This window comes from Chroicocephalus ridibundus, chromosome 1 (assembly GCF_963924245.1).
Source record: "Chroicocephalus ridibundus chromosome 1, bChrRid1.1, whole genome shotgun sequence".
NCBI lineage: Eukaryota > Metazoa > Chordata > Aves > Charadriiformes > Laridae > Chroicocephalus > Chroicocephalus ridibundus.
In genome coordinates, this window is record NC_086284.1 from 147,106,848 (window position 1) to 147,131,104 (window position 24,257).

At 41.8% G+C, this 24,257-nt stretch overlaps 1 protein-coding gene across 1 annotated transcript in view; it reads right to left on the reverse strand.

Annotated features, from left to right (window-relative positions):
- The window catches only part of ST8SIA1 (ST8 alpha-N-acetyl-neuraminide alpha-2,8-sialyltransferase 1), a 129,511-nt gene that overhangs the window by 33,265 nt on the left and 71,989 nt on the right, over window positions 1–24,257 (reverse strand). Inside the window, exon 4 of the mRNA XM_063357760.1 lies at window positions 19,546–19,638. Coding sequence (XP_063213830.1) covers window positions 19,546–19,638 — 93 coding nt within the window. The remainder of the gene's footprint in view (window positions 1–19,545; window positions 19,639–24,257) is intronic.

The window sequence follows — 24,257 nt, forward strand, 5'->3', positions numbered from 1 at the left end:
GTATCTGAGGAAGAAGCATCAGAGATGAGAACCAAACCCTGCAATATTCTGACAACGTGTGAACAGCAATTAGCAACTCTGTAGACAGAAACAGCTTCTCTGGCAGGTCCCATTAATCTCTTTATGCAGATTTAATACTCACGAAAGAGACTGCATGAGTAGCCAAGAATGTGAGTCTGCTCTTCACACCGGGTACCTCATCAAACACCTATGATTGAAGACTGGGCACAGAGCCAGGAACACGCTGCTCTGGACTTCGCTCTGACTCAGTGTTGGTCTGTGATGGCTCCCTCGTGTTTCTGTTATCCTACCTGAAAATGAGGGACGATGGTACTTCACCTGCCTTGCTAAATGCTTCAGCTCCACAACAGCCTGTAAACAGCAGCTTGGCTTAAACTCACTCCATTTCCAAAAAAAACCCACCTTCTGAAGTGGGATGGAGATCAAATCTTTTATATCACACCTCACAAACAAGCCTTTTGTTTCCTGCTCTCCGTTTTACAGTTCCTGATCAGCAGTCAGAAACCTTTCCTAAAGGCCAACTGCAAACCTTGCAGCTGGCTGTCAAACGGGCTTTAGTACCACCCACACTCTGCAGCTTTTCCGAAGGCTCCTTCCTGCCTGACACAGAAGGACGAGAACAGCTAAAGTGGTCATTCACTGGGAGACTGACTGGGACAAGGCATGAGTGCACTCCAGCCAACAGACAACCCGCGAAGGAACTGCGGTTCCGCGCTGCCTCCCATTTTACTGGTTAGCGGAATCCAGATGCCTTCGTGCCAATACGAACAATCGTTTTTATTTTCGTTCTGCCTCCAAGCAGCTTGCGCTCGGTGATCCAAGCCTGTTCTGTGCTTACGTTAACTTCTACCGGCCTAGACCAGAGTCCAGTGAAAATCGGCACGACCAAGTGATGTACCGCTGGACAGAACGTGGAGCGTGACCTGAGGACAGAGCGCGACTAGGACTCCTGGGATATCCATCCATTTGGCGTGTCCTTACTGAAGCCCCGGCTGCATCACCCGGGAGTAAACAGAACTTACCTGACCCTTTTAGGGCTGATGGGAAGAGCATGAGTAGATCATGAGCTGCCTATCTCCTGTAATGAATCATTTAGAGAATGAGAGCTTTACCGGCTCACGCAGCTGTGCTTTACATCCATGAAAAGGCCTGGATCCGTACATGCAGTGTGATCATTTTCTTATCGGTAAACAAGCTCAGTATTACTCCGCCTTAGCCCCTAACCTGATTCAGATTTACAAGGTTACTCCCCTGGCTATTCATCCTTCCTATTTTGCACAAATAACGGGAGCCTACAACAAACCTGGCGCTGATGCAGGGTCTTCACTGTATTTTAGTTAGCAGCCTCCGATATGCATCGACTAAATCCGATTCTTCCGTTTTAAGGCCCAGGTCTCTCAAAATCGAACACTGCAGCTGCTGTTAAAAAACGGTGTGCTTGGTTTTGTTTGTTTTTCCTTTTGGTTTATAAATCACTTGCTTTCTTAAAAAATGAGGCTTAACTCTTACTGTTTTTCTTGTCCTGACTATCGCTCAAGCAGTCTACTGTCAGGATACAAATTCAGCTACTTCTTGGAGTGTTGTTTCTGCCAAAGGTTAGTCTGGCATAAAAACAGTGCTAGGTAGGATGCAGATTGGTCAGAAATATCTGAAAAGCAATCCTTCACCATCTCAAAAGCAAGTCAAATAGTTCAATTAGTCTAATGAATCTAAGAAACACCCCCTTTTACCTTGTACAGTGTAAGTGGATCTTCCAGTCACTGAACTGACCTTTATAAAAAGAAAAAATAACTGTCATGTTTCATTCTTTTACCCTGCTTACTACATTTTTTCTTTCATCCGTTTTGGCAGTTATTCTTTCCAGTCGGTTTTTATTTACTTCCAGTTAGGACACAGCAGAGTAGTGCCACCCAACTCGCTGCTCCATGGGCTGGCTAGCACACAAAATAGAAGAGAAGCACAAAGAGCAAGCTACTAGATAGTAATAGGGGGAGAGGAAAAAAAAGGAGATTAAAATCACATTATACAGAAGATGTGGTTATATCACAGAGCTTCAGCTGAAGTTCTAGCAACTACTGATGGCATTCTCAGTTACACACATCTAAGCAGATCTATCAAATCAGATACCTCAAGTGACACAGGAACCTCATGTGTGAAACCAGGAAATTCTGTTCAAACACAGAGAAAAGCTTTTTTTCTGTCAGGGTGGTCAAACACTGGAACAGGCAGCCTGGAAAGGTGGTGGTGTCTCCATTCCTGGAGATAATCAAAACCCAACTGGACATGGTCCTGGGCTGCCAGCTCCAAGTGGCCTTGCTTGAGCAGAGGATTGGAGCAGATGACCTCCCTTGCAACCTCAGTGGTTGTAAGGGGTTCCTTGCAACCTCAACCATTCTGTGATCCTGTGAATACTTACCAAGCTTAGCTGTCCAAAAGGTTTCAACTCCATCCTGCCAAAATGGTGGCTGTTTTGATTGTGTGTTTGCAGCACCGCAAAGACTTGGGCAAGTAACCTTAGCTATGAAAAAATCTGCATCCATTCAGTCTCTCCAGAGAGTACGGAGAATTTTAACAAATGACATGCTTAGACTTGGGAATGTAAAAATCTACCCACAGGATTTAGCCAAGTCTCTGCCTGAAGTGAAGTTGGAAAAGGTAATATTAAATTAGTGTCTCTCTTAGTTGGATAGTACATACAACTATCTGTCATAAGTCTACATTACTGTATTATAGTACTTCATTACTAGATAGTGCAAGATAGCAGAGAATGAAGCTGACAGAGTTTGACCAGAATCAGGAAGGAATTTTTGATCGAAGTTATAAACGAGCCACAATCTTTTAAGCCGCAGGATGACCTCTTGCCATAGAAACGGTGATGGACTCAGCTCTCTATTCTACACTGTGCTTCCTGGCGGCGTTACTCACTAACACCAGCCTGCTGTATGAAACGGGCATGGCACTGAAAAATTGAGCCAAGACTATTTCTGAGACCAGTCCATACTCACCACTGCTATTGATTTGAAACATTGCTCTGGGCATAAACCCAGGCAGAAACACTGCCTTATTTGTAAGTAAACCCTGCCAACAGTAGCAGAAGTAATAATTCTCATACAAGAATCAACACCCTCCCAGGATATAATGAAATAAATCAATTAGAAATTCAAGAATACGTGTATTTTGCACATTGTTTGCTATCCTTTCGGACAGAGTAAAGCAAAAAAGGTAGGAAAGTCACAGTGGAACATTCTAGTCTGAAAAATGCATTTCCTTTTCTTTTTAAAGCACAAAGAATCCATACCCCTATAGATAAGCCAATTAGAAGGGGTGGCGCAGATGAAGTTAAAAAGAATTGTAAGATTTCATGTACAAAAAGTTCATACAGTGGCTAAAATTTCTTCTTCTAAGACACTCGAGAAATCTCTTGTGTGTTGTTTTAAAACTCATGTGAAATGAACACTTAATTTCAGTGTGCAATTTGACTCAAAGAGTCAGAACCTTAAGGGTCTGATTTTAGCAGCCTGCCTGCTTCAGTGAGAAGTACATAAGTTATTCAAAATGCATAAACAACATGCCAGAATCAGCAACGCCAAATCTTACAATTGTATATTCACGTACTCAAGGGAGAGTTTTAAAATTACTCTGCTGGAGTTCTTTAATACTCGTACTTTACAGCTCCATCTTTTATTACCTGATAATAATACATTTGAACATTACAAGCTGTCTACACACTCTGATCTAGCTTTCTATTCTAATTGATCAAATTTAACCGCATGCAAGCCTGAGCTTATTTTATGATTATTCCCCAGGTAGTCAAGGCCTAATTTTTTACTGTGATGTCATACTTTTCTTTGCAGCTCTCAGCGTAACTGGGTGTTTGCTATTTAAGTGCAATCTCCAACAAGAAAAAGTGAATGCTGTGTACAGACCAGCCAGATTGCAAGAAACCATGGTATCTAGGGACTTTGGTGGAAGTTGCTCCGAAGCACTCGAGATAAGGCTTCTGTTAAGGTAAATCTAAGGTTTTTGCTTTAGAAATGGCATCAAATTCAAGGAGGCCACTCTTATGTCTTGCTTTATGACCAAAGAGAAGCAGATTTTGTTTACAAGAGCAGCATAGTAAAAGGTTAAGAAACTGAATCCAGCCTATGCATTGGCCAAGTGGCTTTATGAAAAAACAGAGCCCTCAGGCAATGCAGAGGCTGCTGCTAGTCATGCCAAACTGTATGGCTTTGTTGAACTCATCCGTGTCTCTGGACCGTTATTCCTTGTCCTTCACTTCCACCACAAGTTCTCTGGAGCTGTCCTGCTCCATCTTTCTGTCTTTTGTTCAGACAACATCTAGCACTGTGGGGGCAGAGATCCCCAACTAATGCACGTAAACGCCCTGAAAACTTTCAGTCTTACAGGGATGACAAAACTGCTGGGACGTAATCTCAAATTGCCACAGTATCCCTTGGTATGTCCTATGTGCTGATGGAAATCAGGGGAAGTCTCTGTGGTTTAGTTCAAGCAGGCAGGTACATTCCCCAGCCCAGCTCACCACCGCATGGGAAAGGACAAGGTGTCAGATGGAGCACACGAGGGGGATCCCTGTCAGATGGCTGATGCCACACGTTCAGAGCATCTCCCAGCTGACGCTGCAGCTTTTGGTCCTAATCATCTTCTTGCTCTCCTGTAGCCCAATCTTTCCGATTGGTCCAAAATAAATGCAACTCCCATTCACTTTGAGCCCACGCAGAGAAACAATAAACATGTTCTCCCTGTAAGGTATTTCTAGCTTAGTCAGAAAACAAAACCATAAACCGATAAAACAGTCTGAACGGTCTTTCATGTTTACAAATAATCATGACAGCCTCTCGCGCCACATCCCAAAATGCAGACACCTCTGCTGTGTGTTTTCTGCGTTTACATTTGGACAATCAAGACCACATCAGGAGCTCCACAGATACTAAGACTTCTTTCATCACTAGACTGTCTCCCCTGTCACTATCATCCACCTTTTGAGGTCCTTTTACCCTCTTGCGAAGAACATCCTGCTGCTAAGCAATCTGGTGGAAGATGCGGAGGAACGGATGCCACTATAGGCCACACATTACACTTTCTTTGAGTCCCTCTGCACCGCAGAATCCCTTCCCCAAGACCCAGGGAAACCCTTAAAGGAACTCTCTGCAACCGTGACTCGCTGTCTCTCGTTGGCTACTCCAGGACCGCCTTCAAAACCAGGCTTGTCTGTCTTCTATGGTATGAATCTGTGAGTCCAACTTCAGGTGCCGCCAAAACGTGGTCTCTGGACCAAATCAGGCTTTCATTACTAAAAACACTCATGAAGGGAAAGCCCCAGGCTGCCATTAGAACAGAGGCAATACCCTGGCTTCTATCTGCTTTGGAAGCAGCTCTTTCACTGCAATGTAGGCATGGCTTCTGTGGGTCTGAGGTCAACACTTGAGAGGATTACTGGGGCTACACTGCCTACAGATGGAGCAGAAGAGAACTGGAAGAAGACCTATGCCTTTACCTCCCCAGCAGATAAACAAGGCAAGATCTATAGGGAGAGGTAGTGTCTTAGATCAACTGATTCATCATAAAAACCAGAAATAGTTCTCAGAACTGTTGCTGTTTAATTTGGTACTTTTTCTTGCTTGTGTTTTGTGGAAGGGCTCTTGTGTGCTTAAATGCTTGGCTATATTTTTGTCAAATATCCTCTCTCACTACAGGCCTTATCTTTGGTATCCCTAAACTAATATAGCTACAAGAAAATTATTGTTGCTTTCCAGAAGATGCTGGACTTGTTCCTGCATCAACAAAGGAAGCAAAACTCTTTCCATGCATGATGAATAAAGAGGAATCTACCTGCTGTATCCCCTTGTTTTCCATATTGCTCCTCCTGGAAGGTCTCCAAATAGTTTTCCGGAAATAGACCATGACTCGGTCATATATTAACTGAATCCTTCAGTTTTGAGTTTAAGTTTCTTCACAAATTTAACTAACTTGTAAAAAAAATACAAAGACAGGGCCATTCTGGTAAAAAAACTTATCTGTCTTTTTATCCCTGCTATGTCATTTTGAAATGCTGGCTTCCATAAATATTCTACCCATTTTACATATACACAGTTCCCTAATCGTTCGTTCTGTCAGCCTGCATACAATATGTCTACACGACATGTCTACAATGAAATCAGAACATTTCTTCCAAACACCTCTTAATGAACAGTAATGAGTCTGTGGGTAGAGCTGCTTGACGCTTTCTTCTCCCTCTCCCCCTTGCCTCCAAGTTTCAAAACACAATCCAGAGTTGCCAGAATTAAGCTATTTACAATTTTCAAGACATCTTCTGGAACATAAATCAATCGGTATGAGAAGAAGCTCACAAACTTCTGAGACAGACTTGAAAAATTGACTTTTATACCTTGCACATCTTGGCTTTGAAAATAGGCTTTAATCCCTGATGATACTTTTTCCTCAATGATGATGCCATTTAACTTCTTTGTTACCTCCTGTGAAAGGCCTTCTGAACATCTAGATTCTTCCTTCAATGTTTAACCATTTCCACTCTCTTTCTGTGGACTAAACTAAGTCAGAATAACTAATTCCTTCTGTCCTTTATTTTTCCCCACTCTTTTAATACAGGTACTACTTTTCCTTTTTTACCATTTGCTGAGAACCTGTGGAAAAATAGTCCCAAAGATCTTCCCTTGGTGGTTCTGAAACCACTCTAGCTATTTACTTTTAAACTCCTGGAAAAAATTTCTCCAGATGCCTCTAACTTCTGGTTTACCTAAAAATCCCTTAACCTGTTTGTTCTCCATTTTCATTTCTGTTCTGACTCCTTTGTTAAGACTAAATGTTTATTTTTGCTTCACTATCATACACCAGACTTTCTCTAGCCTACGTCCTCCTCTTTCTTTCAGCATATTACAGCCTCTCAAATGCTAGTTTCCTCAATGATATTAGAGTATTGCCTTGTAAGTGTTGTATTATTCCACTTTTAATACATTTCTAGCGATTTCTCAAAATTTTACTGCAAAATCCTTGTTTGGAATTTCACGAATCACAATTTTAACTTTATCGTGTAATGATCAGATTTGTTTGCCCTCTGGTCATCCCACAGAGAAACTAACAAAAATAACGAACTATAAAAGATAAAAGATTCAATTTTGCACGCAGGTACTTTTAAAAGGTTGTTTCTTCCCCTCTACTGTTCATGCTCTGTTTCTCCTACCTCTTCAAATCACGTTTTAACATTTCACATACATTTCCTTCAAAGTCAGTTCTTGTACTTAGAGCAGAAAATACAAGGAATAGTAAGGGGAAACAGCAAACAAATAATAAAATAGAGTGGGTCAACATCCAGCTCCTGAGACGGAGCATTAAAATAGAAAGGGGATGAGGCTGTATTAAGTAGCGCCAGCGCTGCAGAAAAAAAACCACATGCAACCAGCTGTACCTCACAGGAAACTGCTGATATAAAGCAAGACAAGGAGTGTCTGAGTTTCTGAGTTAGTAAGATAAACACACGATAGTCCCTCCCTCCTCCTTTGTCAGTGGCACCTCACTGGAAAAAATATCAGATCTTGGAGCCAGTCTCCAAGATAGCAGTTCCTGAGTTGACAACGGATCCTGCTGTACCTCTAGCTCAACACAGCCACCAAATTCAATACTCCCACATGATGATTTTGATACATCTAATAATGAGGAGCACTGCTGGAGATGTGTCCATCTAGACTTGAGTTTGTCCCCTTCTTCCCTCATAAGCCTCTACCAGCAACAGGCATGAAGCTATTGGGAAGGCATATGCTCTTGAGTAGTTTATTTCTCAATCCGTACAGGTTCATCAGAAAAATCTTTCTTCCAGTTGCTCTTTGCCAGCAGACAGGATGGTCACAACGATGGACATCAGCATGGGAGAAGAGGGCAGTCACCCCGGTGACTGCTGATGCTTCTCACAGCACATTACCTTAATTCACAGGCTCCTTCTGTGTTCTGCTCTGTGCAGAGGAAACAGACAGGAATAAACTTGGTATCATAAAATCTAAAACTGGTCTTCTTTCCTGAAGGAGGAAAACTCTGACGTCCGTAAGTGGAAGGCACCTTTTCCCATTGCCTCCTCTTTCTAATCCTCTCTTCATCCCTTTACAGTCAACTTTTTACAGCAGTTCCTCTTCAAAAAGACTGTTTTTGAGAAAGGTTTCCTGACTATACTGTCCCTTCCCTTAGAACCAATAACGTATTTCCTCATGGTTTTAGAGATGTACTCAGCATCAGAACTTCATAAAATCTGAGGGACAGGGTTAGCTGCTAGTATTCATCTGACCCCAAATGACACCAAAACTCTCATACAGAGAGCAACAGGCATCCTTTTATAGCTGACTTCAGTTTTACAGCAGCTGATTTTTTTTTTTTCTGCTCTGAGAAACCATGAAATATTCGCAGGAACCAGCACCAGGAAGACGACCTGAAGAGCAACCCAACCCAAACCCCTGTGTCTGCCTATCTAACCAGAGCAACCAACCGTTACTGATCACCCTACGCCTTCTCACGCCGTATGAACCAGCCTTCCTACGCACAAAATGATCCAGTAGTTTAGTCACATCTGAAGCAAGTGTATCATTTACTCTCCAAGGATCTTTATAGCTAAATATTTAGCTAAACAAATACATGGAAAACACTAATTTGACAGCTGTCAACTTCCCAAATCTTCTACAGAAGTAAACTATAGGCAATAAAGTGTAAATGCCAATTTTTACAACTGGATTTGTTCTGCTCAGAAAAATAGCAGTTTCACTATAAAATAAAACAAACCTGCCTCTACTTGGAGGTGTATTTTCACTGAAAATTATTCTATTTCTATTATCGTACATAAAAGGCTGATCATGAAAAATGTTCTCTCACACTTACAGTGAGTGACTCATTTCCAGCAATTTAACAGCATCCTCTTATAAGAAAGATACAGAAGTTTTTTAACATTCTGATTCAAGACAATTGTCCTTTTAATCAGCTCCAGTTTTGCTTATAAAAAACTTTTCATGAGTCACAACCTCTTACTCCTAGATTTTAAAACTGCACATCCAGCATTTGGGGGAGCGTAATAGTTTGAGAAACAACAAATGTCAACAAATCTTTATATTTCCCAGGGATGTAACAGGAATTTCTTTAGCTGGGGACTGTTTAGGAGTAATTTAGGGGTTTCTGTGAGACTATCTTCATGATGGACTATCTCCATGGCCCCACGTTGGTCATGAAAGAGGATTGTCATGGTTTAACCCCAGACAGCAACTAGGACCACACAGCCACTCACTTCCCCCTTCCTCCCCAGTAGGGTTGGGAGAAGAGGGAGAAAAAGAGGTGAAAGGGAAAAAACACTCGTGGCTTGAGATAAAGGCAGTTTAATAGAACAGTAATGGAAGAGGAATAATAATAATAATTAATAGTAATAATGGTAAAAGAATATACAAAATAAAGTGATACAACACAAGGCACTCTCACTACCTGGTGATTGGTTGCCCAGCCCATTCCGAGCAGTGAGTGAGGATTCCTGCCGCCCACCCAACCCCCATTTATATACTGAGCATGACGTCTATGGTATGGAATATTATTCCTTTGGCCGGCTTGTCCTGTCTATGCTCCCTCTCAGCTTCTATGGGAAGCTGAAGAAGTCCATTACTAATATATTAGCAACAGCTAAACCAATATGTGCTATTGACATTCTGGTCATATTAAATCCGAAACACAGCAGCAGCTGCTAGAAAGAAAATTAACCCTATCCCAGATGAAACCAGGACACTAGTGAAGTGCACTTTGGCTGCTCACTAAGTCTACACAGTAAACATTGGTAAGATGGTGGTGCTGAGATACCTACACGTGCTGGTACTAACCCAGTTACAAGAAATAACCAATCTTGGGTCAAAAAGGTGTTCTGATTTCCACACTGGCTAGCATCTAGGGTGCCAGCTGGCTAGAACAGAACTAGCACTGGTACCTACAGCTGAAAAGTCTCCAGTTAAAGACTACACCAAATGCTTTTGCTATGAAGCATCAACTTCTTCCTTGCCTCTACTAGCGGCCTCTTAGTATTGATGCTTTCCAACAAATCAACCGGCCTACATTTCTCTCAGAGAACAGGTTATACTTCCAGCGCTGAGGGTGGGCAGAGGAGGCTGTCTGGACTCCAGAGCAGACTGGGAAAAAGAGATTGTCTCATCCACACCCTGTGGGATTTTTCATCTTGGAAAGTCCAGCCAAAGGCTACGTGAGCGCGAGAGCCAACCCTCCCTGATGAGAAAAAAAATCCCAGTTGGGTTTTTGGTGGGTGTCAAGTACTGCGGTGGGAGCTACACCAGGAAAGAATCTGTTCCCCTAACGGACTGCACATTGGCGTGTCTCTCTCCATTCGTCCTTTCCTTCAGTGTCTATTTTAAGTCCTACTGATCTAGTCTTCTCACTGAAATTCACATTGAAATAATGTCCTACAATGTTTATTGAGAAAAACATTGCTTTTGGTAATAAACAAGAAAATCTTTCTGGATATTACATCAATGGAAGTATTAGTAGCCTATGAAAACTAAAATTTCAGCAAAAAAAAAGCATTTCAGATACTTTTGTATTCGTGATAACAAATTGAGAGCGTAAAAATAAAAATGGGGAGGAGGCTTCTAAGGCACAAGCTCTTGCTGACCAACCCAGCAACGGGTTTCCCAACCTACCTTGGTGCCCAGACTGAAGCCTCCTGTATAACCTAGAGCACAGCCCATCAGCCTCTGCCCGAGATCAGCAGCGCTGGGATCTCACAGATCTGCACAAATCGGCAGAGATTAGCAGAGGAAGAAAACCCACCAGTCTTCTCAGCTAGATTATCTCACTCCCAGCAATGTCCTCCACTGTTTAATGAGAAAATAGATACTAATTAACCTCTCTGCCTCTTTGACACCTATGCTTAACCTAAAGCTTTTGGCCTGTGGCTAAGTCCATAAGCATAATTCTTACACTCCCGTGACTGTCTCCTGAATTTGGAGGCTTTCTTTGAAGGATCACATGACTGCAGATGCTACTAAAAGTGAACGTTATTTTTTAGAGATGGGAACAAAAGAAAAAGTGGGAATGTCACTATCGGACAGACTGCAGAGAAGTTGTAGTTTTCTGTGTTCTCATTATTGCGTTCTCTTTCGAATTGCAGGATGCCTTGTATCTTCATTTTTTAAAAAAAAAGAGATATATTTGCTTTCCAATCAATATCTGAAAAAAATCCAAGAGATGGGGCAGCGATAGAAAAATCTGGGTTAAAGCAAAGACTGCAAAGAAAGATTAGTTACGTAAACATGGGTCAGGCACTTAAAAATCGTTGGGGATGTTACTCAGAAAAAAAACTGGGTCGCTCATACAAGACACTAAATTGCCTGATCTAGCAAAACACGTATAAATTATTCCACTGACTTTGAAAATATTACTCACATACTTAGGCGTGAGGTACTTGGGTATGCTATTCCACATACTGGCAGTAGGATTTAGAAGCTCTCACATCAAGTCCTACTGCAGCAATATAAGGATAAAAAAAAAATAAAAAAATCACCTTAATTAAAAGCATTATTTGCTCAAGGACATATATAGCTTTCCCATTTCACAAACCTAATAATGGAAAATCAGACAGATGGTCGTCTTTCTGTTTGATACCGCTGGCAGGCTCTTCAATACAGTGGTCTTAAGAAAACACCAGGAGGCGTGGGGGGGGACAGGGGGAACACCAAAAGCAACAGTCTTCCTGCAATGGCTTGCCAAGGAAATGAAAATGTGTGAGACAATGTGTTAATGAATATCAGCACATATGGGCAAGCACTGGTGATTTTGGTAAGGCAAAGATTTGCAATTAAAATGCCGTTCACAATAGAGATAACTATGATTATCATCAAAATCCCAGTTTAAGGTAGGAGACATCCAAATGCAGGTGTAATATAATGCATTCTATTCCTCTCCAATTCTACAATAAAAAAACATTAGAACTGAAATGTGAGGACATTTCAATCAGAAATCCAAGTGGATTGTTTAAACCTGGTATCTTCTGTCTCTGCTTTGTGATAATTACTAATAAAACATTTATTTTTGTTTAAGAGAAAGCATCAAACTATGACATCATGACACTTCATTTATCATTTCCCATTTCATCCCCTTATCAATTGGCCCTTTAAATTACTTTTACATGGAGACTTTTATAGAAGTCCTCTGGGATGTTTTTCCTAATATCTAGCAATTGCTTTTGCTGATGAGGTATCATCCTCACCTCCACCACCTTGGCTAACCCTGGGAAACTGTTACAGCTCTCCTCAGTCTTTCCTTCTCCTTTTTTTTCTCCTACCAGATTAAACAGCTTTTCCCCTCAGTTCTCAGTTTCCTAACCCAAAATTTCAGCCCATTGTTTCTCATCTCGTCAACAAGAAGTGACATTTCTCTTTGAAGCCACCGGTACCTTTCGAGACTCCTCTAGATCCAACTGTCCTTTCCGTGAGGCTTAGGCTTCATAGTTCACTTTCTTCCTGCTCTTCACTGCGCTTTGCAGTTGGTAGTCCAAGTTTGGAATTTGGGACTTTTTGGAACACATGGTGCCAAAACCGAGTACGGTACCCCAGCTGAGGCCATAGTTGAGCTTAAACGTATCTCTTCATGCATTACGCTTATTTAGATAACCCAGCACAGCATTTGCTGTTACCTAAATAGTAGGACATTGCCTATTCATGCTCAGCCACTGACCTAACACCACATGCTGCTTCTCAGGAGAAACGCCACCTAACCAATCACTCCCCAATTTCTCGGATATTCCTCCCCACGTGGAGGACTCTCCATTTGCTCTTTCTGGGTAGCATTCTGCTTTATTTAAATTTTCATTACACCTCTGAATTCTAACACTAATTCTTGCAGCGCCACTTTAGTTGGCATTGCCCGCACATCTGTAGTGGGAAGACAGATGCTTTTCAGTGTGACTGATCTACTGCTATGATTTCAAAAGCTGACTTTAAAACTGGAGCTGTACATGTGGGGTTTAATTCAAACAAATTATTTGGGAATGTTTGATTCGACTGCAAAAGACTGTTCCACGTAAGTCTCCCTACATAGGTTAGGATTTCTAGGTCACTGAGAAGTATGACTTTGCAGCCAACCGCCGCCACTTTTCAAAAGAAAAAAATCATCTAAATCTCATCTGTAAAAAGCAGAGGAAAATACAAAACAGATTAACATTTTTAAAAAGTATTCCATACACTTTTCGTACTTCAAAAATAGACTATAAACCTGTCCACACAGGAAATTAAGGAGAGACGGGGCAGATAAAAGGGTAAAAGCCATTGATTTAAATGGGATCAATGCATGGCTGCAATAGCATCAAACTGTCCTAATCACAGCATGGCTTTGCTACAACTCCACGTATTTCTGTTCACCAGCTAATAAATCACAAAAGCCCAGCAGAAATTCTGGATTTTTTTCCTGGCTCTGCCTTTGGCCTGTTTGTAACACTGGCAAGTCCCCTCCATCACCACACTATCACTTCCTTTGCTGTTCAAATGAGGACAAAAATAGGTGTTCCTCGCAGAGAGAAACTAAGGCTTCAGTTTTTAATAAATGTAAAGCTTTGAAAAGAATTTTGTATTAGAGGAGAGGAAAGACTGATTACCAACAAATGGGGCTCCGTGCAAACCCTGCATACAGAAAGGTTTGTTACTGTCTTGCCCGTAAAGAAGTGCTTCCCAGAAATTTTATCCCCTTGCTGTTGGTAGAGATGTTCACAGACCCTTGCAGAAGAACATGAAAGATAGTTTTGCAATGTGAATGAACACAATGATTCTTATCACTTTGGCGTGCTCCTCAGTGAAATAATCTGAGGTATATTCAGATACCAGGAATGAAAAAAGAATCTCTATGTGAGTTATTTAAAATTTGGTGGTTAAATGACTTCAGAAGGAAGGATCTTCTCATCACCTGACTCCTAAAGAAAGAACAAGATGAACAAGAGGGGTTTTCCTCCAATAACTTCTTTTATGGGTGGGTTGGGTTTTTTTCATTTTCTGATCTTTTTCAATTACCAAATTAAAATGTAACTAGCTAGGAATGGAATATTGTCGTTTTTACATGGAGACACAGTCAAAAGGAATTCTGATGTTTCTGATTTTTGAAATTTTGAAATTTTGAAAATGCTTACGTACCATTTTCATGAGTGTCGGCAATGAGCTTAATATTGTACATTGGTATAATCAAAAATGAAGGAAGTTTTCATCAAATTAAATAATTGCCTTGGTTCTGTCTTTTTATTCTTAACGGCTTAAGCCAGTTGGACTCAAAGATGTCTTCAGGACTGAATCCAGGAAAGATTATCAGCTGGCTCTATCATGCAGGGAGAACGGGAAAGCAAATTTAATCCCACTCAAATTTCATGGGAACCTAATAAACAGCAGCAATATTTAACTGACATTTCAAAGCTCAGAGGCAGAATCATTGCATTTGTTAGCCTTTAGTCTCATTCCTTCACCTTGCTTTAGTGAAGGAAACTGGATGCAGCAAAAACTTGTCAAACATCAGGGAGATCAAAAAAGTGAATTAATTTACTGAAAAAAAAAATGTTCACATTCAGCGATGGAAGTTCATACTGCGCTGCAAAGTGTAATGGCTGATCCTAAATCTGGTTATCCACGTTTCAGTCTGACTATTTCCATTAGCAATGTTAAAGAAGCGTTGAGAAACTCCACTACAATGACTTAAATAAAAATATTCACCTTTCAAAGAATGAAGATTGATACCACCTCAACTAACCCTTCACTTATTTCTGTATTCAAAGCAACAAGGCACGCTCTGGTAGAACCACTGCAGTAGCAGCAACACGGATCACCTACACCCTCACCCCACCTCTGACAGCGCAGGTATTTCATAGAAATGTTCATAATGAATTTAATTACAGTAACCTCCAAAGCCCTAAACGCATACAGGAATGACCCAGTCGTCATCCAATGGGATTTCCGTGATGAGGGGAGAGGGTATCAAACAGGGGTGGCAGAGCTCTGCCTCAGAGCCCGGCTCTGCAGCGCACAAAGCTCCTGCTCTCGGGGACCTGCGCGGTGCCAAAGCAGCCGCAGAGGAAAGAAAGCTGGAGGTGGGGAAGGTCACCTTGGCTCTTCCCTCCAGCAGACGGGCTCTCCTCTCCTGCTAGACCAGCAGCATCAGTCCATGCTCTGCCCCGGCCATGGACTGATGTGCTTTCCAACACGGAGGGCTCAGGCAGCAGCAGAGTCCGAGCTCTCCCTTCAGCGGCGAGAAGGAGGCATGGAGGGGTTTCTCCAGGGAAAGGAGCAGATCTCGTTACTCATCATACAGCAGGGGTTGCGAGGACAGAGACCCCGAGTTCCCCTTTGCCATCCGCTCCTCGAGCAGCAGCCGCAGCCCCCAGAGCAGCCACAGGGCTGCCTGCTCTCCCCCAGCTGCAACACGTCTTCCTTCCAGCACCACCAGTGCTCAGGAAAATACAGCACCCTGAAAGGAGAAGCGGGAAAAGCTTCACGCAGTTCAACCGATGATCGGATTACGTCTCAAAGACAGTGTTGGGAGGTGGTGTGTTACATACCTCTGGGGCTTCTGTCGGTTATACCGATGCTGAATTATGGCGAATAAAGAATGCTACTGTAGTCGTTGTGCCATTTTCTAATGAGATTATTTCTGCGCAGGTCAGAAACACACAGCTTGTGGACAAAATACTCACCAACAAACATCAGTTGATCTGAAACTTACGGAATGCTGGGAAACCATCTATTTGGACTACTATATCCACACCAGTGATGATCTATGTGTGCATGAGTTAGACAAGAATAAGCAGACGTGGTGACTAGAAAGGAAGACTGCTGCAAACAGCACTTGTTTGCAGACTGAATTAAAAGTTTAGACAAAAGGTAAGAGTATTATTATATGACATTTCCAAGAGTTGCTGAAGATGGAAAGAAATTGCTAGAATTTGCTTCTCTTAAATAGCCCAGATTCAGTGACTTCAGAAACATATCCATATCCCAAATCGTATCTCTTTGTATGTCATACTCAAAATCTGTTGCCATTGATCAAGAATCATCACTACCTATTAAAGCATTTTTGTGTTCACGTGTGATCCACTGACTAGTCCCTCTCCGCAGCTGTAGACAAGTGTTCAGAATATCAGCCTTGCTGTTTTTTTCACTAAGGCTAAGAACAGCAATAGGCACACCACAGGTCTTGCTACTGCACTGCCTCTTTCCTAGCAGTGACTTATAGCAGCTACTCATAGAAAGAAAATAAAGCTCAGGATAAATAGAGAATAAACTTCTGCCTACAAAGCGTCTCCCTACAGTGCCACCCCTGACTAGGGTGGCAGGGGAATGAACTGGAAACATCAAAGACACCAACCTTTTTGCAGTCCCTCAACCGTATTGTGGGATAGAGGGAGGGAGAGGTCGCAGTGGCCCCAGGAGTAGCTTTATGAAACTTTTTAATCCCTATTGCAACCTCAACCCAGAGTTTGACAGAGAAGTGAGGTTTGAATGCAAAGGGGAAGAAGTTTTACACAGGCTCAGAGGACCATGAGTTCCAGTATTAGTTGAAGGGAGACGCCCGTGAAATATTTTAGACCAAAAAAAAGAAACTGGGGCAGTCATCACAAGACCTCTTAGTCAGCTGGGCAAATTTCTATTGTAATACCTCTATTGTCAGTACTCCTGTATTATGTGAAGCAAAGTTAGGGTAGGAAATTCCTCATCATTTTTCAAACCCAAATGAGAACTGAGCACAATATGTTACAAGTCAAAACTGTACTGCCTGCACAGTCATATTTCCTGCTGAGAACGGAGTAGGAACTTGATCTCTAATTCTTTCATTATTATTTGCCTACTCAAAGTTTTGCAGAGGGCAATGCTGAGAAAATATCTCTAAAGTCAGCGTACTCCCAGATTAAAATCTTGACTCTCCCATCCTAAGGCTTTAAATCTACAGGGAAACTAGATGGTAGCTCAGGTATCACCCCGCAATAATTACTGCCAACAATTTCGTTTTCTAAAGGCAATCATGCTGGTTTTAAAACTACACAGAAAATTGCGTCTACATCCCTGGTATGAAAACTTTGGCCTATCCAACATGCCTCATCATAAATTATCTGGTAAGGATGAATCTTTTAGAAGCCATGAATGGTGTTGCAGGACCAATTCACTAAATCTGCCATAACACACTTGAGAGATAATTGAGATGTCAAGCCTCATCAATATCAACCTACTTAAAGTAAGGACAAGAGGAGAGGGGAAGAATGATAATGAATAATACCATTATGTGAAGCTTATAGCTTAGAAACAGATACATATCAGTCACCAATCTGAATGTCCTTGAATTTCATGAAAGTCTGGACTTATAAGCGGTCTTAATTCCTTTAAAAGCTTCTTTCCATAGAAATGGATTATTTGTTGACAGAGCAGTAGTCTTTTTTCTATTTTACCTTCCAAGCTTTCACTTTTTGTTTCCAACTCTAACTTAAAACACAGGAGGTAAAATAATGAGTTTGATTAGCATACAGGAAACATCAGTAAAATATTATTTAAAAAAAAAATATCTCCTCCTGACCAGGCAGAGGAAGCAAAGTGTCAGATCCCTCAAGAGCTCCAAACCTCAGAGGAGGTTTCTGCCAATTTTCAGCACTATGAAATTGTTCTCTTTGTCATTCTCAGTTACTGGTTGTATATCTCCTCCTAATCAATACACAGGCATATACATAGCACATTACTTTCTCATCAAAGGTCTTGCATCGCAGTTATCATCCACTCACTTTGAAAACTGACATTGAACACAATCCCATTTCCTGTGGCTCATCTATTCCTTCCTCCCTTTCTCTTTTCCCCCTTCCCTCCCCCTCCACTCCTCCTTGTGATACCCCCTGTCACAAATTAGCATCTCACTCTCTCCATCTGCATCTTCAACCATCTGCTCACCCCTTCCTTCTTGCTGGATAACTCCACAGACTCTTTAGTGGAGCTCCATAGTCTCCCTGTAGCAGCACTAAAACTCCTTTTCCTTTTCCTATTCTGTTCAAAAATAGTAAGTACAGCGAGCTTTCCACTCTAGGCATTGACGGAGGGGAGGGTGCAAAATAAATATGCACGAGTTTAATAATTCTCTGCCTTGACAGCTGTAAAATCTTTTGTAAGCTTCACATTTCACATTGCTCCTCTTCATTTTATCCAAAATGCCATGGCCAAACCGATCTTCTTAAATTAACCTCATTAGCCATTTACGTCCCACCGGATTTTCAGATTCCCCGTCTTCAGGTCCACTGCCCTGAGCAGCTCCCTCTTCTCGCCTGGCACCATCCTCTGCCAGTTCTGCCTGGTTTGCTTTGATCTCATCCCACAAGCACTTCTGTGCCTTCTCCTGTTCAGACACTCTCTGCCTGGAATGAGCTCTTGAAGCTGATTACTACTCCATTTCCCTCTTTCTCGCCCTCTTTTCTACTCTGTCAAAGGCTGTCATCTTTTCCGCACACAAAACTAGAGAACCCTTCAATTCCTGATAGAGAGGAAAAATACTACATTTAAATACCATCAAACATCCATTTCCAAGTCTGTGCCTTTCTTCTTTCTAAAACACCTGGCTTTCTATTATTCATTTTATTTCCCCGCTTTGCTTCCTTTCACAATCCTTCATCTCCCAGTACCCGCATTATACATTTCTTTATGCCTAATAATTTCCTGTTCATCCCCTTGATTTATGCCTTTTCTCTGCATTTTTCAGAGAACGTGGCAGGTTACTACAAGATCTTGTTCTGCCTAAGAACATTCTGGGTGATAAACAAATAACATAGCAATTAAAATTCAGGAAGGCAAAAATCAGAGAGATGGCGTTGACTTTCTTTTTTCCCCTCCCTCTTCCCCTCTATCATCAGCTACTGACATTTGGAAAATTTCAACCAACTCTCATAAACAAGAAAAATTTGTACCGGTTTCCTAAGAAAGTGAGGCTTGTATGATCACAACCTGCCAGTCAGTTCCGTCCTAACCGCTTTTGTACCCGTAAGTCAATATCAAACAAATAATACGAAGACAGTAAGGACCCAGAGGTGATCAGTAGTGAGGCAAAGAGAAACCAAAATTAGCTTCTTTGTTAACTGTGGAATGCAGCAGCCAGCTGGCCTGGCCACCATAGTAGTTTGGGCCACCCATCAGTACATTCCTGGATTGGGAGCAGCCAAAGCACCTCTGGCACGTGCCCAGCACATCGTAAGGGGAGGGAGCTGGAAGCACTGAGGGGAACATGGTAGAAGAAATAACTCTGTAAAAGCCAGACCCCTTTAGTTTTCCTGCTTACAGTGAAAGGATTAGGGGTTTAGTCTTGAATTATTTCACCTAACACCAAACCATTGCCTATTTCATCTTTTCCAGATCTTTTTCCAGGATCAGAAGATTGTTAAGAACATAACTCTGATGCACTAATATCTATAATACAGATGAAGCATTTTTCTTTTTGTTTCCCCCGGAGAAGGAACAATATGCTCTCTACCTTTTCTGAATGATACTGGGATTTGCAGTCACCAGCTGGGTTTTCAATCCAACGTCCTTGCTGTATTCACTGGATAGAGGAGGAAGGTTGCACCTGTGCACAGAAAGACAGCAAGATTTTAAATGACATTCAGGATTGACAGGCTTCAACCTCAGTCTTCTTTAATCTGCAAGTTTGCAGGCATTTTATTTTTTTTTTTTTAAAAAAAAAAAGGAAGCTGTCAGAAAATGTACAAGTGCTGTATAAATCCTAGACCAAGCTACAAATATTCTCTACTGTACCACACCTACAAGCACAACAGGACATTTTTGTACCAGATTGTGGGGAAATGTAGAAATAAAACTTTTTGCAGAGATGATCTTATGTAACTACTAAGCAAAAACAAAGACACAGACTTGGAATTTCTCACAGGCTGAAAGGCTGTGGAAGAGGCCTAGGCACTACCTACAGGAAAGACATTTTTTTCTCAAACTCTTTTAAAGTTCCGCTTTTCACTCTGTTCTGTCTTGTTACCAGTATCAGGCTCCAGACTGTTACCACTCTGTGGTATTGCAAGCGTTACAGGGCTTACAAACAACGGGCGACTGGCATTTTTAATATTACACTGCGGGGTATCTTCAGCATAGAGAATTTACCAAGAAAACATAGAGAAAAATTGTGAGTGGCTTTATTAAATTAAATAGGCGCATCTCAGTTCTGCTCAGTCTTGTTCTGGTGGGCAGGGTGATAAATATAATAAAGAGAAAGTGACTGAGCAAATTTACTTTGGAAAGCAGAGAGTCGAGACTCAAAAAAAAAAACCAAACCGAAGTAGAGACAAACTTCCAGACAATCAACAGCCCTAAATGCTCCATAGTAAAGACACAGGAGAAGGCAGCAGGCGCAGCAAATAAAGAGGAAAATACATTCAAGCAGTTATGCAGTGCTCCAAAAATTACAGTCAGGAGAAATCTACTCAGTATATAGAAATAGCAACAAAAATTGGTGACAACACATTTTTCATTTCAAATTTGTCCATCTCTCAAAATCAAACATATGAACAATAGTTTTAATGCTTAAAAGGCAAAAATGAAAGCAGGATTCTCAGAGACAAGTAGAATTTGGAATTTTTTCAGAAAAAGACTTTTAGGTTTTTATGCTGTTGGTTTTTTCTTGGGGGGGGCGTTAAAAAAAAAAGTTTTGAGCTCCACCATAACCAGATTTGCCCTCCAATTTTTAAGTTCAACCATCAAATCAAGACATCCGCATTTGCAAGTGCTGGTTTCATTGTTCTTCTGCAGCACACTGGAGAAGCGCAGCTCAGAGAAGGAGCACACGAGGTAAGGAAAGGTGAGGGGCACGCTCAGGCACCAGATCCTGCCTCTTCGTGCTCCCACCGAGAGCATGTGCTGAGCAAACGCTGACCCTAAAGAAGAGGGTGAAGCAGCCTCTGGTTGCTTTAAGCTCTGCAGACAACCACCCCCACAGAGGATGAGGCCCCAGCACTGAAGAGGGCAAGCGGCGGGGCAGAGAGTTGTTGTTTCATATTCATGACTTCTCCTCCCAGTACCAGGGAGACACGGGTTCCGTTGCTGCACACACCTTACTCCTGTGAAGATGTACGTGTTCAAGGCGAAGATGAAGTGTTCAAGGCCAGGCTGGATGGGGCTTTGAGTAACCCGATCTAGCGGAAGATGTCCCAGCCCATGGCAGGGGGGTTGGAACTAGATGATCTTTAAGGTCCCTTCCAACCCAAGCCATTCTATGATTCTATTATACATCGTTTTTCTCACTCTCTTCTCCATTAAACTCTCTGTAGCACTCCGCTGCTTCTGTGTGCGTCCTCCAGGCAGCTGGCATCAGTCATGAAACCCTTGAGTCCAAAAACAGCAAGGTGCTTACCCAATCTTTTTTTATCTTAATAATTCAGAGGCCCATTTCCTACACATGTGTGAGGCAGGATCTAGGGAAGCGAGCCACGGTTTGTTTTTTTACAGCAGTTTCCAGGGGCTACGGCAGAAACGGTTGGGTTTTTGCACTATGGGTTGCCATACCCTTCCTCCACGCTGGGAAAATCAGTCTGTCACGAGGAAAGCCCTGGCTTCCACCGCAGTCACTGCCTCCGTTAGCATTTTCCCTGACCTCTGCAGCATTCAGAGAAGGGATCCAGGCGCTTGGGACAGCGGAGTGCAGCAAAAGAGGCTGCACAAATTCCTGGCGGCACCTCCCTGTGTTACGGTTTTGTGCAATGTCGGTGCCCGGAGAGGGCACTAGTGTGCACACGGTATACTCCCTGCAATGTTAGTTAATGCAAAACATCCCATATTCCCTAAGGAAAAAAAGTGCTAATTTGCATATATATGCATACAAATACCAGCTCTCAAAAACATATTCTTAAATTCTCCTTAAATGCCAAGGAGAAGGACAGCAAAATCCTTCTTTGGAACATAAGGTGAATTCAACTACATTCACCAAGAAAAATAAAATTTCCAGGAATGTTTTCTTCTTTTCACAAGAGATGTTACACATTCGTTAATATATGCGCAATGTATTGAGATCTCAGTTAGGAAACAGCCTCTAATTTGGTGTACCACAATTTTAGAGAAGCTAGACAACTTAAAAAGAAGCCAGAAAAAGAGGAATCAAAATAAGAGGTTTCAGAAAATGCAATCATTGAGAAGAAGGGAAAAAAAGACAGACTAGAAGCATAGGAGAAGTTTAATTCCCAGACATAAAGAATGACAAAACCTCAAAAATCGAGAAAGGTTTACCCAAAATTAGATAAAATAAAATAATAAATAGATAAATAAATAAAGGCAGCAATAGGTTGTTTCCTGCACCTGCACTGGATAGCATACAAATTAATCAGATTAATGCTATTTGGAGAGGGTGTAGAGACCCTCTCAGCAGCAGTTTTCAATGGCAGGTCAAACAAATATTTGTGAAGCAAGATATATAGGTGATTTGCCTCAGAGCAGAGAGATGGCATAAATGACCTCTGGCGAATCACAGTATAATGCTCTCTGATTTGAATAAACACCAACTCATAAGGCAAACTTTCAAGAAGTCATTTTTGGTTGAAGTTTGTTTAAAAGCACTATGAAGGACCTAGTTTTTATCATCTTAACATCTCAATAATGAAATTTCTTTCACAAGCCGGTCCCAGATGCATTATTTAAACACATCTAATTCCTTTCATCAGTAAGTCTCATTCCCAGCTTGTTCAGCATGAAATATTAAAAAATGGCCTGAGTATCCAGTATCCTCAGTATTCTTACTGAGGAAACTCAGTAAGAAATCAGCTGGTTGACAGAAACTTCTTGGCTTTTCAGATTATTTTCTTGAACAGGTCAGCAGAGCGCTGAGTGTTGCGCCAGTGAGGAATACATCAAGAAACAAAAGATTCATCATAAAAAAGAGCTCTTGCTCCTGGTACTGAGGAGTAAGCATGTGAATGTGCAGGAAAGAAGGAAGTACCAGGACGGCATTTCAGGACAGCATTTCTGACATGAGCCTAACTGGAAGAATGGAACATATTGGTCTATATAGAAGACCAATATGACTTAGACCCAGCCCTTAGTTGGGGAGGGGGGAATCATCAACAGGCACAGCAGTCTATGTGTGCCTTTTTCACATCTGAGACCTTCCAACTCAATAGGTAGAAACAGCAGCAAGGGTAAAATGAGAGGGATCCTTCAACCTTCACCAGGCAGAAATAGCTCTTCTGGGTTTGGCCCAGACAGAAGTCCATGTCCCGCAGCTGCAGAGAATCCAGGCAACTTGTCTGATGCACGTGCATTTGGTAGATGCTATGTGACTACCTAGCTATTTTAGAATGTGATATATGCACATATACTAAACACTAGGTACTAATATGAATTTAGTACGTAATTGCAAGCATTTATTGTTATTCCCTTGCAGCACTTTGGCCAATGTCATGACAAAATTGCCTAAGGCAGCTGAAAGCCATGTTTCTCTGGAATTGTCTAGAAACCCCAAAGTGCCACCGTATCTAACCTCCCCTGCTCCACCTGGGCTGGTATGCCTAGATGGCATGATTAAAAGATAAGAGCTTGGCCTTCCCAAACTAGAACAGTCACTAGTCGGCTTGAAATAGCGACAAGCTGCTTCTAGTTTTGGAATAAATCGACGAGCAAACAGCTCGGTGAACTCCCCACAATCCCCCTGCTACTTTGCAGAGAGAAACCCTCTCTCTGGGAGACGTGCAAACCACAGCAGAGCCACGGCAAGTGGCTGGGGGAAAGGGAGAATTGCGAGATGTAGAAATAGTTCTTCAAAATCTAATGCCAAGAAAATGTGTCTCTCCTGTCAAAATACAGACAAAGAACATTGCTTAGGGTTTAGTATCCAACACTTGCCTCTTAAAATAAGTGTTAGCAGGAAGGGAGAGAGCAAATCAAAATTTTTTCTTAGAAATAAGGATTGCAAACTTGAAAACCAGCCAGATATCAGAAGAAGAGCCTATTATAACCACACTGCCTATACAGGTAGACCATATGCCATGCACCTTTTCCAATACAGATGCAGTGTGCTATGCCTGAGGGGCTGAAATTTGCTCTTTTAACCTCTACATTGGTACAACTGTGTTTGTAGAAGATGCTCAGCAAACGAGATGAGTTTAAACTCATCAGTTAACCTTAGTGATTACAATATATCAGAGAAGATGGCTGCAGTCATATGACAGAGCTTATGGAAATACACTTAAGTGAAAT